Raw genomic sequence first — 15,879 nt, 5'->3', positions numbered from 1 at the left:
TCCCTTCCAGTCAGCCTTCCATGTCAGAGGAAATGAGGGAGCCACTGCCTGAGTTTTTTTCTGTGTTCTATCAATTCCCAGATGTTGTGACCTGGATTTACCACATTCATATTTTCACCACGATTCTCAGTGCTCTGCTAGCTTGTAATGTGGTCAGAGATGACTGTCTCAAATGTTGTCTACTCTGCTTCCAAATTTTTATGTATTTTTAATTGAATGCATATCTGTGAGTCATCTTCAGTTGCTCTCATCCAGGGGAGTCACAGCAGCCTAACCTAACAGCATGAAATGTCTGCCAACTGTTCCTGCCCTTTTCTGGCAATTCCTGTCTTCCTTCTTCCACTCAGATCCCTTTTTCATTTCTTCAGTTTCCCTATCCCTGCCTTTGAGAGTGTCAGCTTGCAGGGATTATCTGATGGAGGTTTTCCCTATCATCTGTAAAATACCCCTCTTCATACAGTTTCCTGCCTTTCACACAACAGGTAAGGTTAAAACCACCTTGAAAAGAGGAAGGCACAAGCCAGAAAGCATGGGCTTGCCTGTCCATGTGCAGATGCTAAACATATGTAAAGAGCTGAAAGAGTTGGGGCTGTTCAGTCTGGAGAAGAGAAGGCTCCGAGGTGACCTAATTGTGGCCTTCCAGTATCTGAAGGGGGCCTACAGAAAGGCTGGGGAGGGACTTCTCAGGATCTCAGGTAGTGATAGGACTAGGGGGAATGGAATGAAGCTGGAGGTGGGGAGATTCAGGCTGGATGTGAGGAGGAGGTTCTTCACCATGAGAGTGGTGAGTCCCTGGAATGGGTTGTCCAGGGAGGTGGTTGAGACCCCATCCCTGGAGGTGTTTAAGAGCAGGCTGGATGAGGCTCTGGCCAGCCTGATCTAGTGTGGGGTGTCCCTGCCCATGGTAGGGGGGTTGGAACTAGATGATCCTTGTGGTCCCTTCCAACCCTGACTGATACTATGATGCTATGATCTGTAAAGAGCTGAAGATACAAAAGGAGATATTTCTATCAGGAGAGGGCAGACAAAAAACACCACATGGAATATACTTTCACAGGAAAAGAAATTCAGTCTTTTCCTCTTACACTTTAGAGTATAACCTTACTCTGAATGAAATATACCACCTTAAGAGGAGAACTAAGCTGGAGTAAGAAGCATTTAACAAGGACATTTATTAATTTAAATATTGTATTCTTGAGCTTTCAGTTGCACAATCAGGCAGTGGTTGACCTTTAATCTATAGAAGTTATTTTTACCAAACTCATAATTTTAGTAGTCTTGATTGCCTTCTAGTAGATCATTAAATGAGGTGGTAAACATCTGTCAAGGAAGATTATTTTTTCCCCATTTCTCTCCAAGAGAAGAGTAGTTTACGTGGACTGGTCTCTGTTTCCATAAGAAAAAGCAAGGCAAAAACTGTGTCTCATATGTGAAGCAAGAGATAGGGTGCACCACAGTCATTAGAGCAAATCTCACACCAGTTCCTCATAAAGCTTTCTCCTGCACAGACATAATTCAGCCATGGTGTCAAAAAAGTCCAGGTAAGCACAGGGGCAGAACTGCTCAGAGGCTTCATTCAGATGTGTGTGGATATGTACCTATGAGCCTAGGGGACCAAATACTCCAAAAATAAAGACTGTGGGCTGCAATTAGAGTTGTGCAGAAAAGCAGGTTAGGGACGGTAAGTTTGTATCATAGTATCATAGTATCATTCAGGGTTGGAAGGGACCACAAGGATCATCTAGTTCCAACCCCCCTGCCATGGGCAGGGACACCCCACACTACATCAGTCTGGCCAGAGCCTCATCCAGCCTGGTCTTAAACACCTCCAGGGATGGGGCCTTGACCACCTCCCTGGACAACCCATTCCAGGGTTTCACCACTCTCATGGTGAAGAATCTCCTCCTCACATCCAGCCTGAATCTTCCCACCTCCAGCTTCATGTCTCTCGGTGGCATAGGAATATGCACTTCTGCATTCTGGACTACCTGATATCTTCCAGGCTCTGGAGATTAACAGCCAGATCCATCCATCCAAATGGGTAGTGGCAGAGACATTCATCTGTGAGGTCAGAACAGAACAATCTTCTATCCGTCTGGAAATATCATTCACAAGTGCTCTTAAAAGACAGCCTTGATTCTTCAAGGGGTCAAAAGGAAAAAAACCCAAACACTTCAAAATTACCTGCAAAAATATCAGTTATATGTAAAAGCACTGTGGCTGTGGAACTCTAAAGATAAGATATTTTTTTTTCCATTCTACCCATCAGCATAAATTCCATCCTGCTTGGCTTCAGTTTCACTCAACTATTCATGCTCCATAAGCTCATCTTGTGTGATTATTTTGTGATCTTGGTGATAGAGGTCTATGCAGCAAAAGATTGTTGCCTTCTACACATTATTGCTCCTGCTAGCTGACACAGCTTCTTGTCTGTTCTTTTTATTTGTGATGCAAAGCTTTGAAATCTCCAGCTATGTGAGATTTTGCTTCTTCTCATCCTCTCTCTTACGTGGAGAGATTAAAGTAGTAGCAGAGTCTGTATCCTTGTTAAAACACATGGTCACCTGTGAGAGATGTGGGGATTAATAGTTCTCAGTGTAAACAGTGGTGTGGCTGGTTTAGTGTCTGGCATGCTGTGAGTAGGTAGTACAGTGTAGCTGTGTTAAATCAGCTCTTGTCAAGCTTAACTTAGTTCAAAAGATGTCTCAGCACATTTAGTTCCATCTAAACCACATTACAATGCAGGCTGGAAGAAATTCTGTCTTGCGTAAACATCTGTGGTTGCCCTCTGTGGTTCCTTCTGCTCCCATCCACGACCTGCAGCATGAGCTGACCTAGCAGCCCAGCTCTTGTTTAACCGTGGACCCTAAGTGCACAAATTCCAGAGTACAGGAAAAATTCCTAGTGGCAGTCTGATTAGTGCCTGTTTCTCTGCATTGTGTGAGGAATCCTGCCTAACAAGTGACTCAAATTTTCTTTGTTCTACTGAAGGTAGTTACCAAAGCAGGTACCTCAGGCTGTCTTATGTGCTGCTGAAGGTAGTCTCAGGGTGGCTATTAGTATTGCCTGGAAACCCCACCATAAAGCAGTTGTTCTTTTTGTGCCAAATCATAGGCTAGTTTACTGAGTGCATGTATAAAGGTCATGTAAGGTTTAAAATACTGATATACCAGGTTGATAATAACAGTAATCTTTTCCCTCAACACAGCTGCAGGTCTAAACTCTTCCCTGCACAATTCCATGTGCTTTCTGAATCAATTGTATCATAAAGTTTAATGAATTAGAGGCTGTAGCAGTCTCATTTATTTTCTTTGCACTATACCTTCTCCTCATATACAACACCCTTTATTCACTCAGATCTCCAAAAGAATTGTCACTTGTAGTTGTCTGTACTTCTAATCATAAAATTCCTCTACACTGGCACCTTCTCAAGTTTTACATGTCTGTATTTTTGACATTTAGAAGACCAGAGCTGTAGAGCAGTTTCAAAAACCTCAAGTTTGAGGGGGTTGGACTAGAAGACCTTTGGAGGTCCCTTCCAACCCAGACCATTCTATGACTCTAAGTTGGCGGTGTTTGTTGCTTTTGGGAAGCATGAACTTCTATAGTACATTTTTTTCCCTTCTTTGACATTTTTGAGTGCATGTGATGTCAGTATAGGAGATCAGTCCGACAGCTCCGACTCATGAAGTCTTACTGACAGACCAGCAGTGCTGTGGAAGGTGTAGCTATGAGCTTCCCTGCAGTGCCCCTCTGCTGTGTTTCAGCTGTGCTGTGAAGAAACCACTTTGAAAGAAGAGGCTTTGTTAAAAGCGCTACCCAGTGTGACAGTGATGAAAGTGGTGCTTTGGTAGCAGCATTGACCTTCAAGGACAATACTCCAGCAGCTCACTGGGTGTAAGTTATCTAGCAAATGTTAAATAAGAACTTCCAACCGATCTTGAAGCCAGACTTGACTCCATAATGAGATGATCCAGATGAGTTGAGACAACTGAAAAATCTGACAGATAGTAGTTTCTCTGTGGAATTTCTCTGCATGTTAGTTTTCAGCTTGAATAAGGAGGAGACTTGGTTGCATGGTTTAGTTGATTAGGTGGGTTGGATTAGTTGATAGGTTGGACGCGATGATCTTGAAGGTCTCTTCCAACCTATTCTATTCTATTCTATTCTATTCTATTCTATTCTATTCTATTCTATTCTATTCTATTAAAATAGAACAGCTCTCCTCTTTCTGAAACTTACTCATTTTAGCTCTGTATTAATTGATCATCTAGATCATAATGGAGATGTTTAGCTACTATTGCAAATGAAGCCATGTAAGTACCATAGGTAATTAACTCCACATTGGTTTACAGTTCAGCTGACAACATTAGTTACAGTTTGATTATTTGAAATTATGTTTCAGAAGAGAAAAGTTGTTGTTTTCAAATGTTCAGGTATTTGCAAGAGTTTCTTGATCCAAAACCATGAACCAGTCATCTCCATTCTGAGGGGATTTTCTCGGTTTTGTTTCCTAGCTTTGATGTCTCAGCCATTCTGTACGCAAATTAGGTGTAAAATTTTTCTCTTGTATTCCTGGGCTTCACTATTTCATGTATCTCTTCAGCATTTTTTCTTTCCCTCCTGACAGACTCATTTTCCTTGATGCTCTCAGAAAACACCACATGACCCAGCTGATCAGTCACAGAGATCTGGCATATTGACACTGACCCTAGTTTGGAACAGACTCTCAGTAAATAACTTGCAGTAGGGAACAAAATTGGAACCATTAGTTTGCTCTCTTCTTGCAAGAATTAGCATGTTCTGTGGTGGGGTTCTGACAACAGAGTCTCAGCTTTCATCTCTTTAATCTTATTCCTTTATTTGTTTGAGGCAGAAAACAAACACCAACGTACAGCTGGGGGGGATCCCACAATGCACAGGTATTTTGCATCAGGTTTGATTTCTTAAACACAAAATGTGTGTTTATCATCTGCAGTTCATTAGCAGTTAATGCGAACTACGAAATATTCATGACAATTCTGAGAATTCCAGTGAAATCTTATTAAATAGATTCACTTTCAAAACGGATAAGAAATGTGATGAAAAAACAGTGTAACCCTAACCAAGAACTGCTTGTCCCAAAGCCAAAAGGAAGGACTCATCAGAAAACTCAAAAAATATTTCAGGTTTTCTTCTGAGACTTCTGAGCTGCATTTTTTGTTCTCATTTTGAGGAAAGAGTTCTACTTTCACCATGTTCTAACTTCAGATTTTTTTGTCTGTAGTGCCAGGACCAAATTCCTCCGGTGACAATGGCATCAGCTTTGCCATGATCATGATGGCCTGGGTGGTGATTGCACTTGTCTTGTTCTTACTGAGACCTAGTAATCTGAGGGGATCCAACACAGCCGGCAAGCCAACCAGCCAACATCACGTAAGTGCATCTTCAAGTGCTCTGTAGACACTCTACAATAGCTTAAATGGGTTTTGGATTAATACAGACACTTGGTCCTTACTTTTCTTTATCTTCTTGGAAATCCATTAACAATGAAAATGAGTAAAACCAATGTGATGTGAAAGTACAACTGTGAGGGCCAAGTGTGAGGCCTGCTGTGGGAGAGAGCAGACATGGGTGACCAAGTGTGGATAATAATGTTCTCTGGACACTGACTGTCCCTGGCTGGATCTGCTTCCTGCCTTCTGTGCACAAGGGCAAAATCACAGCTTTGAGAGAAGTCAGGATACAAAATTACAGCATGAAAGTGGGACCGTGGAAAAATCCCTACAGCTACAGGAAATTGTCTTGTTCTTTGATGCTCACTTTCTCTGAATATTGAAAAAGATATTGAAAGCTCTTTAATCGTAGAGTGGTTTGTGTTGGAAGGGACTTCAAAGATCATCTAGTTCCAACTCCCCTGTCATGCACAGGGACACCTCCTACTAGACCAGCTTGCTCAAGGCCCTGCCTTCCAATACTTCCATGCGTGGAACCTCCACAGCTTCTCCAGGCAACCTGTTCCAGTGCCTCACCACCCTCATGGGGAAGAATTTCTTCCTAATGTCCAATATAAATCAAACTTCTTTTGAAGCCATTACACCATGTCCTGTAACTACATGCCTTTGTAACAAGTCCCTCTCCATCTCTCCTGTAGCCCCTTCCAAATACTGGAAGGCTGCTAGAAGGTCTCCCTGGAGCTGGATGAACAGCCCCAACTCTCTCAGCCTGTCTTTATAGCAGAGGTGCTCCAGCCCCCCGACCATCCTTATGGCCCTCCTCTGGAACTGCTCTAAGAGAATGAAACTCAGTTCTGAGTTTTTATTAACGTTAAATTCTTTTATGTGTAGCACTGTTTCTAATCCTGTACTTTTTTTCTTTCTTTCTTTTCCTCCTTTCTTCCCCCTAGGGACAAGAACCACCAGCCCCACCAGTGGACTAGAGTGTTCAGCATTGGAAAGGTTCAGCAGATAAAACTTTTCATGACCAAATGAACGAAGTGACCAGATTACTCCGAAACCCCCTTCAATACTGACTTCTTTTCTCAATTATGTAGACCAGAATTATCATTCAGCAGTTACCTCCATGAACTGCTTTTAGCAGCTCCATTTTTTTTAAGTTAATTTTTTGCTTTGTATGCTCTTACAATTCTTAGTAGATTGTAATTTGAATAATGATAAGGCATTGCAGGGTTGTTACTGTTACTGTGGACATTCCACTCGGTATCTTTCTGTTACAATGATCATAATTTCTTTGCAGTGATTTCTGATGTGCATTGAAGGAAAAGGAAAATCCCTGTGCACCTATAATAATGGAAGGTTACTGACCTTTCTTCAGATTAATCCATTTTTTTTTCCTCCAGTATGCTTTTGAGAGTTGTATTAGGGTTTCAACTATTAACTTATCTATGTGGTGAAAAATTGAAATGATTTTATACCTGCCCTGGGCCCAGAGCAGCTTTTAATCTGGTCTTTGGATCACTAACATAGTTTTGAGGGTTGTTGGCAAAAGCATGGATCATCCACTCGAGTTACACGGGGGGTGTGTGCACGCACAGAAGTGAATGTGATAATTGCCACTGTCAAAGCTTTGACACATGTGTTGGGAACTTTACACAAAAGAGTGTACCACCAAAAAAAACCCAAACCAAACCATTAATTTAATGTTGTTACATATCTATAAGATACATCCTATTCAATAGGTTGTCCAAAACAAAATGTGTTCCAAAACCAGATTTGTATACTTACAGACTTGATGAAAAGAGACATTTAATGAACTGAACTTGGTAGAATTTTCTGTCCTGGCAGTCTTCTAATAATTAGAATGAAGAAGTTTTTAGACATGATGTAATGAATATTGGACAGGATGAAACCATACCAAGAGGTTACCAAGATTGCCAACTTTTTGGTAATACGATATGTACTGGATATTCAGGTTTTTTCACCTGTATCTTATCAGCAATTCTTGACATTTCATCCTTTTACCTACTGGTTGTAATTGCAGAAGAAACCTGCAGGTGACTCCATATGGCATGTCTTTTCCCTCTAATATCTGTGCGTGTGTGGCGTGTTTGTGTGTGTATGTGTGGCTGTGCACGAGCCCGTGCACGCCTCCCATTGTAGCAAATGGGAAGGACTTTTTTTATGTACATTAATTTAAGAACATTTTAAAGATGTACAGAGAAGCAACACTGTATATTTTTCTTGACCAATTTAAAAAATTGATGAGAGTAATGTAAAGAACATTTTTATGTTACCAACATGAAGCTTCTGTCCATAAAGTTCAGCAGAACAGGCACATGGGAATTCAAAGCCTTACTCTGCAAACCTTTACTTCATGAGGACTTCAGTTCTGGAGCTGAAGGGACTAACTGCTAAGATGCATAAAGGTTTGTATTAATGGGCTCTAACAAAAATCTCGCATCAGAGATCCCATGGCTGACAGATACAGGGTTTTCCTCCTCAGGGTAAATGGTGGGCCAGCTAAGCCTCCTCCTAAAGGCACAGCATAGACCTGAAGAGAAAGGCTTCTGTAATTTGATGTAGTTGCCCTTTGAATTTCTGTGGAATAGTTTGCTCCCAAGTGTAGGAGCATGTGTAAAACCATTTAAAAAAACCCACAATTTAAATGAAGAAAATTGGGCCGGGTGCTCTCAGTGGCAGCAGTGCAGCACCATGTAAAGCAGTGGAGCTGCAGCAGGGAAGCTGAAAGCATTTGTCCTATTACATGAATGGTGTACAGGCCACAAACACTGTGTAAAGGTGTCACTGGGACAAGCAGTCTGTGCTTGCTTTTTGCCTTGCATGTACATTTCTGTTTGGAATACTGTTTTGAACAGAAGAAGTAATACAGCATCATTTTGTTGCGCCAACGCAGAAATGATATATAATCTCCTACACTGACCTTTTCTCCGAGGATACTGGGCCAGAATTCTTCACTATGGGATGCATAAAGCAGGCTTCCAACTGATGAAGAAGCCAGCTGAGGCTTTATTTCAGACAGAGCACCGCTCCTCATCCTCTTGGAAGCCGGTGAGATTTACAGCAGATGCTCCTCACTTGTGAGGATCAGCCTTGCTTCCCTTAAATGTCTGTCTGTGTATTTCTAAAACTCACCATGTGCACCCAGCTCTAGCAGCCTTGGCAAGTGAACTTTTTGTTCAGATGAATATGTTTTACATTTAAATGAACCTTCTTTGCTTCAGATTTCCTCTGAGTCATTGTCCCAGTGACTTTATATGTCTGCTTTCCTCGTGTAAATTGCTATTTTAGATTTTCTATGTAAAAGAAAAGAAAAACAACAAACCATTGGAAATATTTTATTGTTAAATGATTTACTAAAGAGCCAGGCCACTATCCCACATCAAAATGTATACCTTTTGAAGTCCAGCTACTCTCTCCAAGATAAGAACTTCAGATCACCACTCTTCAATTAAAACAAAAGCAACTGGTTGTAGGACTGTATTTTGCCACTCTTCTTCGTGTTAAATAGTGCCTTGCTCATCAAGTAGCTGCACTGAAGTTTGTGGGACTACTCTGAGCTAATGTACTAGTAGCAGCTTTAGTAAGAGTGGCAGAAATCTGGCCTTCAGTGACGTAGTTTGCGATGAAATAATCATACTGTGGTTCCAGCTGAGAAGTGTGGAAGAGATTAGTGGTATGTGAATCCTAAGGATATGACTAATTCTAGAAGGAGAGTTTTAAACTTGGTTAAGTAGGAGATGCAAGTTCTAGCAACTTGGGAAATAATGGAGGGAAATTTACAATTACACCTTAGCTTACACCTTTGTTAAAATAATAGTATTTTTAGAGTCTGCTTAACACACTTACTATCCTCTGAAATGAGAAATCATATGTATTCATGTATTGTCTGCAGATCACTTAGCCTTGTAATGTTCCTGATTGCAAAAAGGAGGAGTGATGATGTGATGTACCTAATGTAAATGGGTGGTTTCAGCTGTCTGAATTATGCCAAACACACAAAACAAATCATCTGTGCCATTTGCGGTTTCCTGGTAAACTTTTACTGAGTACTTGGATTGGGATAAAGGGCTTGTACTATGCACTTTTTATTGACTTAAAATAAATAGCAATCATTAGTAACGTTTTGTCCTTGTCTCTTAGTCCTCCTAGAAGAGGTAGGACTGCGCAAAGCTGTCAGTTTCTAAGGTAATTTGAAACAATCTTAAGTATTGGTAAAAACAGCATGTCATCTGTGTCACCTTTAACATGTAAATTCTAACTTTAACAATGGACACTTGCCTTCTGTAGCCATCTCAAGCAAGTCAGAACAAATTATAAGCAGTTGCTGAGGTTTAAAGCTACTGTGATGACCAGTATGGTCATCTCTGCTTTTTGTTTGTCAAAGTTTTGTGGCCTAGGAAGTTAGAATTAATGCTATAAGAAAAGTAATGGCCAAATACGCTCATTATCTTACTTCATTTCACATCAAATCCTACTACTTTGGGATTTGCAGTCTTATTTTGTTGTCCCAGTTCTTGGCAGTGATGGACCCAGAGCTGCCCTGACGAAGCTAGATGCTACAGTGGATATGAGACAGCATGCAGAAGTAGTAGAGATCTGCTGCTTCCTCAGTGCTCCCATGGAGTGCAGCACTCTTCTTCCTCCAACAGAGCATGAAATGCTGAGCTCTGCCTCAGCAGCAGCTCAGATCCCACATTAGGGATTCCTGTGTTAATCCAAGGAAAAAAGGGAACAGCAGGGGAGCATTAGGGTTCAAAATAACACACAGCTATCCAGAGAATCAGAAACAATCTGAATATATTTTTAGTAATAACTTAATAACAAGTGCTTTAGGCATCTGACTCAATTTAGAAACAGTATGATCTTCATCAGAGATCATTAATGTCTGCTTCACAAGATTTGCCCTTTTACTTAAACAGGAAGTTATTTATAACTCCTAAAACTAAAGCTAAACTTACAAGTGTTAAAATGTTTGCCAAGGATTGACATGCCTGTTATGAAAAGTGTTGCTGAAAGGAAATTACCAAAAATGGCCTCACTGTTCAGAGCCACCAGGTAAACAGGGAAGATTACTCTACCTGAAAGAAATGGTAGCCTGTCTAGAGTGTTTGGGAGAAATACATCAAATTATTGCAGAAAAATGTTCCATGAAGATTAAGTGAGTTTCTGGCAAAAATGCCTTCTTCTGCCCTTATTTGTTCAGTACCAACCAACAGTCTAGAGTGCATTTCACCACAGAACTGGGCACTATAGTAAGCACTGTATGTAAGATACCAAAATCTGCCTTCTTCTTGTGGTGATGAGGAGTCAAAAGATGGTTTCTTATCTTTCCTAGTGACTTTCATGCAGCCTTGCTTTTGATCCTTAGTTTCATAGAGGTGAAATAAAAAAATCCAAATAATCATCTTCCTATTTAATCAAATATTATCTTGTGGTTGAGGGGTCCAATTCTGGGCCCCTCAGTTTAGGAAGGATGTTGACTTGCTGGAACGAGTCCAGAGAAGAGCAACAAAGTTGGTGAGGGGTTTGGAACACAAGCCCTATGAGGAAAGACTGAGGGAGCTGGGGCTGCTTAGCCTGGACAAGAGGAGACTCAGGGGTGACCTTATCACTCTCTACAACTACCTGAAGGGAGGTTGTAGACAGGCTGATGATGGTCTCTTCTCCTAGGCAGCCAGTACCAGAACAAGAGGACACAGTCTCAGGCTGCGCCAGGGGAGGTTCAGGTTGGGTGTTAGGAAGAAGTTCTATACAGAAAGAGTGATTGCCCATTGGAATGGGCTGCCTGGGGAAGTGGTGGAGTCACCGTCATTGAGGGTGTTCAGAAGGAGACTTGATGGGGTGCTTTGTGCCATGGGTTAGCTGTTTGGGTGGGTTGGATTGGTTGATGGGTTGGACACGATGATCTTGAAGGTCTCTTCCAACCTGGTTTGGTTTATTCTAATAAAGGTTTATTCTAATAAAGGTTTATTCTATTCTATCCACAAGTGCATCCTGTCTGTGCCACCTCTCTGGGTGTTTCTGATTGGCTTCAGTATGCAGGGGGAAGAGATGAAGCCAAATTTGCCTTTAGCTATACTGTAACAGTGGATCAAATGTTCACCTTAGTTTATAGGAACAACTGTTATGCAAAGAGACAACTCAGGTGAATAAAACCCTCCCAAGAAATCATGCCCCAGGGCAACTTCTCTCTAGTGGGGCTGTGATGAAAGGCAGTGCCTTATCTGGCTGATCTTACTTCCATTGCAGTTCTAGCATTTAAGGCTTCCTGAGTTGGCTGTTAACGCCTGGAATGGCTTTTCTATGGGAGACTGAGTGTGCTCCATATTCAGAACAGGTTCTGCCCACAGCACTTCTTTGGGAGCAGCTTTGATGCCTGGTACAATGTGTATGGCTTCCAGAAGAAAATCAAAAGAGGGAAAAAAAAATCAAGAAGGGAGGTATTTACCAAACAATAAATAAGGCCATCAAATGTAATTATGCCTGGGAGGAAGGGTGAATTATTTCTGTGTGTGCTGAGAGATTTAAATAATCTAATTAGAGGAAGGTCATAGACTAGAAAACAAAACACTGTCATGAGGGAACCAAAGGAACAAGCAGGCATAGAATCATAGAATTGTTGCCTTGGAAAAGACCTCTAAGATCATGTTGACTCTTGACCAGAAACTCACTGCATTTTGGGACAAATTTTGCCAATTTCATTCTGGGGTGCTGGTTGTCACTAACAAAAATACTGTGTTGGATTAATCATTAGCTGTTTGGGTAAACTATCAGACCAAACAGCAAAGTCAGAGTCCTGCTGAGTCATAGATGGAGGTGAGGAGAGGGTGTAAATAAGGATGTGCCACATAGCAGGTGTCTCTTTGTGACAACTTGTAATGCTGGCTCTGTTCAGTTCACTTATACTTGTCTCTAGGCAGATGCAGCAGCTCATGTCCACAACTGCTGCATGGCTTGTTTTATGCAGCTGTTGGGGCCTTTTCCAGAGGAACACACAAACTCCATCCCACACATCCCTGTGTAATCTCTTTAGCTGCAGTCTCCTTCCTTCCTCTTAGCACTGTAAAAGACAAAGCATGGATTCAAATGCTGAACCAACTGATCTGTGGGCAAGTCTTCTGGGTGTTTTTATGCTGCAGCCTGGGACCATTGCCCAGTAGCTCAGATTTCCTCACTACATGTAGGGTTGCCTCCTGGTTGTGCCATGTCAAGAGTTAAAGAAAGGCTAGAAAGACAGTGGTGGTGGTTGAATGTATGTCAGATGTCAGTGCCTCAAACTGATTACACAAACACAGGTGCCCTTAGTTAATGATCAGCTAAATCTGGTAGGGATTTGTTTGACATTGAACTAGATCTCCCTAGATATGGTACAAAACTTCTTTCATAACCAGGGCTCCTCACTGGCTTCCCCTCCCATGTCCAACAGCAGGGTGCCAGCCAGCAGATCACGCAGTCATGCACTTAGTGCCCTTTGTATTCTACCTTCCCCTCATGCTTCAAATGCTTTATAAACCATGATTTCTCCCTTGCATAATGGAACAGCTTTTGCACAAGAGGTAAAGCCCACCCCCTCCACCTCTGCCCTTTGCATGATGGTTTCTGGAAAGGCAGAGATGTAACCTTGAGCCCACTTCCCTATTTTTCACCCAGAGATCCAATCTTACATTGGTAGGTGTTCTGGTCAATCAGCCATGATGCTAACAAACACTACCACTTTCCTTGGCCAAGGTTTTTAAAAGGTGCAGCCTTAAACCTTTGGACAGCATTCTGCTTTGTCATGCTGGTGTTAGCCTTTGCCTGAGAAAACAAAGATTAGGTTTATGAGAGTATATGGCAAAGGGATAGCTGATTTTCAGGATCAGATCAAGTTTAAATATGAAGCAGGCAACTGAACCGCTCAGGCCTGACAGGACAGAGGCAGACAATGTACTTTCAGGTACCTAAGGAAAGTCACTGTCAAAACTGGAGTATCTTCTATATACTTTTTGGAGTCCATGCCCTAGCTTTTGGTTATTGCCCAGGTTATAAACTGTCTTCTATGTATCTGTAGCCTAGAAGTTACAGATATCTCTAAAAATGCCTATTCTCCTCAAACAGGTGTGTACAAGTTATGATACTCACCTTTCTTGGACAGGAATTAGTGTTCAGGCTGCTTAATATCAGGTTCAGAAAGGGTGATCTCCCAGCAGGATGTCTGTGAGTGAGCTCTTGGAAGTATAAATTACTTAGAGTTGAATTATTATGCAAATGACACTCTTTAAAATGTAAAATCCTGGATGAATGGAAGAGTGACTCATCAGTCCTACCAGCAGCTGTCTCAGTTTTCATTCCAAAATAACAGACATAGGAACTTACCTGAAAAAAACACCGAGCTGTACCCTTGAGGGAGACTTCTGACCCAGGCCTTAATGCACAAAGTTGTTTAATTGAATGGATGCCCTGCTAAGACACCTTTCAGCAACCAGTTAAGTGGTTATTTTACTTAAAATCTTGCAAAACAGACATATTAATCTCATAAATTATAAAGCCAAACTGAGCTACTGTGAATATCTCTTTTGACATCCATAAGATTTGTATTAATTAATTTTTTGCACTAGAAAATCTCTCTTTAAAAACTTCCCAGAGGTGGAATATCTCTGAATTGTTTAGTTGTTACTTCACCTTTAGAAAACAATTGTATAGAATCTGAATTTTGCCAAGCTTCACTTTTGATATTTGAAGGAAGGATTACACAAATCCAGGCTGGGCAGAGAATGGTTGGAGCAGTCCTGAGGACTTGAGGGATGCTGGGCAACAAGAAGCTCAATATGAGCTGTGTGTTTGCAGCCCAGAAATAACTCTGCCCTGGGCTGCATCCCCAGCAGTGTGGCCAGCAGGTCAAGGGAAGGGATTCACCCTTCTACTTCACTCTGGTGAGACCCCACCTGGAGTCCTGTGTCTAGCTCTGGAGCTCCCAACACTAGGACATGGAACTGTTAGAGCAGGTCCAGAAGAGGCCACAAAGAGGCTGGAACACCTCTGCTATAAAAGATAGGCTGTTTAGCCTGTAAAAGAGAAGGCTCTGGGGACACCTGTGAGCATCCTTCCTGTATTTGAAGGAGGCTACAGGAGAGCTGGAGGGGGACTTTGGACATAGGCATCGAGTGGGCAGGCCAGCTTCAAACTAGAAGCAGCTATATTGAGATTAGACATAAAGAACTTCCCTTGGGGGACTATACAAAGGATCTGAAGGGGGTTTGGCCTTTCCAAGACAGCAGCACATACAGAAGGACCAGGTGAAATTCTCAATAGTACCAGTGTATGCATTTATGGCTATTCTGAGACCTAAGGAGACAGACAGGAGTTTTGAAGGTGATGGTGTGAGTAAGAAAAACTGACTTGGTAGTGAGAACTCACCAAGCTTCTACTTGATTTGCCTAGGCTTCCCTGGAAAAAATGATGTGTTCAAATTGAGACATCCGTGCAAATTAGCACTGGGACAAGGCATTACTTGTTTTTACTTCAGGATAAACATGCTGAAGCCTGCACCTTTGCCAGGCAGTTCTTTGGCTCAGCACACTGACTCCGTCAGGATCCTGCCCTCAGACTGCCAAGCTCAGTAGGCTCTTTCAGTGGCAGCACACATATTCTACAGTCCTGTTTCTAAAGGATCAGTATGTACTCACTGAAACAGGCACAGCTTCTTCTAGGGAAAGATCAAATCCTTCATAGTGGAATAGGTAACAGTGAAATATAAATCAGAAACAATGATTCCCATTTGTTTTTAGATACTTTAACCTCTACAGACCAAAATGCCATACAAGAACAAGGCAATACTTATCCTCTTAGCTAACAAGGACATACATATATGAACATTCAATGTAGAAATTGTAACCTGTTAAAAGCATAAATGATGCAGTATTGCAGACACAACAAACCCCCCAGCTTTGCAGTGTAAGTGACCTTGAATGCAGCACGGCAAAGAGATTTGTCACCACCTTTCTGCTCCCCTGGTCACATTAAATATATACACTGTTAACATATTACCTTTATACAAAGGGCAGAAGTAATGTGTGAGAACTTCAACACACCCCTGGGCGGTGACCACATGCACAGGCAACAAAGTGCCAGGTTATCACACTTGTCAATATTTGCAACGTGGACTTTAAACGCTGTATTTTATTGTTCTGCCGTGTTCATTTACCTGTGTTGAGATAGCACAACATTACAGTGGAGAAAATGAACGGCTGAGCTTTGTGTTTTAGTAAGCACAGCTGAAGGACTCAAAATTATTTACATACACTGGACCACCGAAATTTACTTTTCCTACAAAAACAGAAGAAGGGCACCGTTCAGCCAGGCACACTGCTAAGCTCCCTTACCCACAGCTGCTACCCGACTTCCTCTGGGAGCCCAGGCCAGAGCCGCCCAGGGCACCGTC

General features: G+C 41.8%; 1 protein-coding gene across 1 annotated transcript in view; it reads left to right on the top strand.

Moving 5' to 3' along the window:
* SMIM14 (small integral membrane protein 14) overlaps positions 1-9,578 on the top strand; it is a 49,647-nt gene extending 40,069 nt beyond the window's left edge. Inside the window, exons 4-5 of the mRNA XM_068137583.1 lie at positions 5,267-5,415; positions 6,386-9,578. Of these exons, the coding sequence (XP_067993684.1) occupies positions 5,267-5,415; positions 6,386-6,418 (182 nt within the window). The 3' untranslated portion in view covers positions 6,419-9,578. The remainder of the gene's footprint in view (positions 1-5,266; positions 5,416-6,385) is intronic.
* Positions 9,579-15,879: the final 6,301 nt, after the last annotated feature.

This window comes from Melanerpes formicivorus, unplaced genomic scaffold (genome assembly GCF_026170545.1).
Source record: "Melanerpes formicivorus ecotype bairdi unplaced genomic scaffold, bMelFor1.0.p_v2 SCAF_4, whole genome shotgun sequence".
NCBI classification, from domain to species: domain Eukaryota; kingdom Metazoa; phylum Chordata; class Aves; order Piciformes; family Picidae; genus Melanerpes; species Melanerpes formicivorus.
This window is presented reverse-complemented; position numbering and strand designations above follow the sequence as displayed.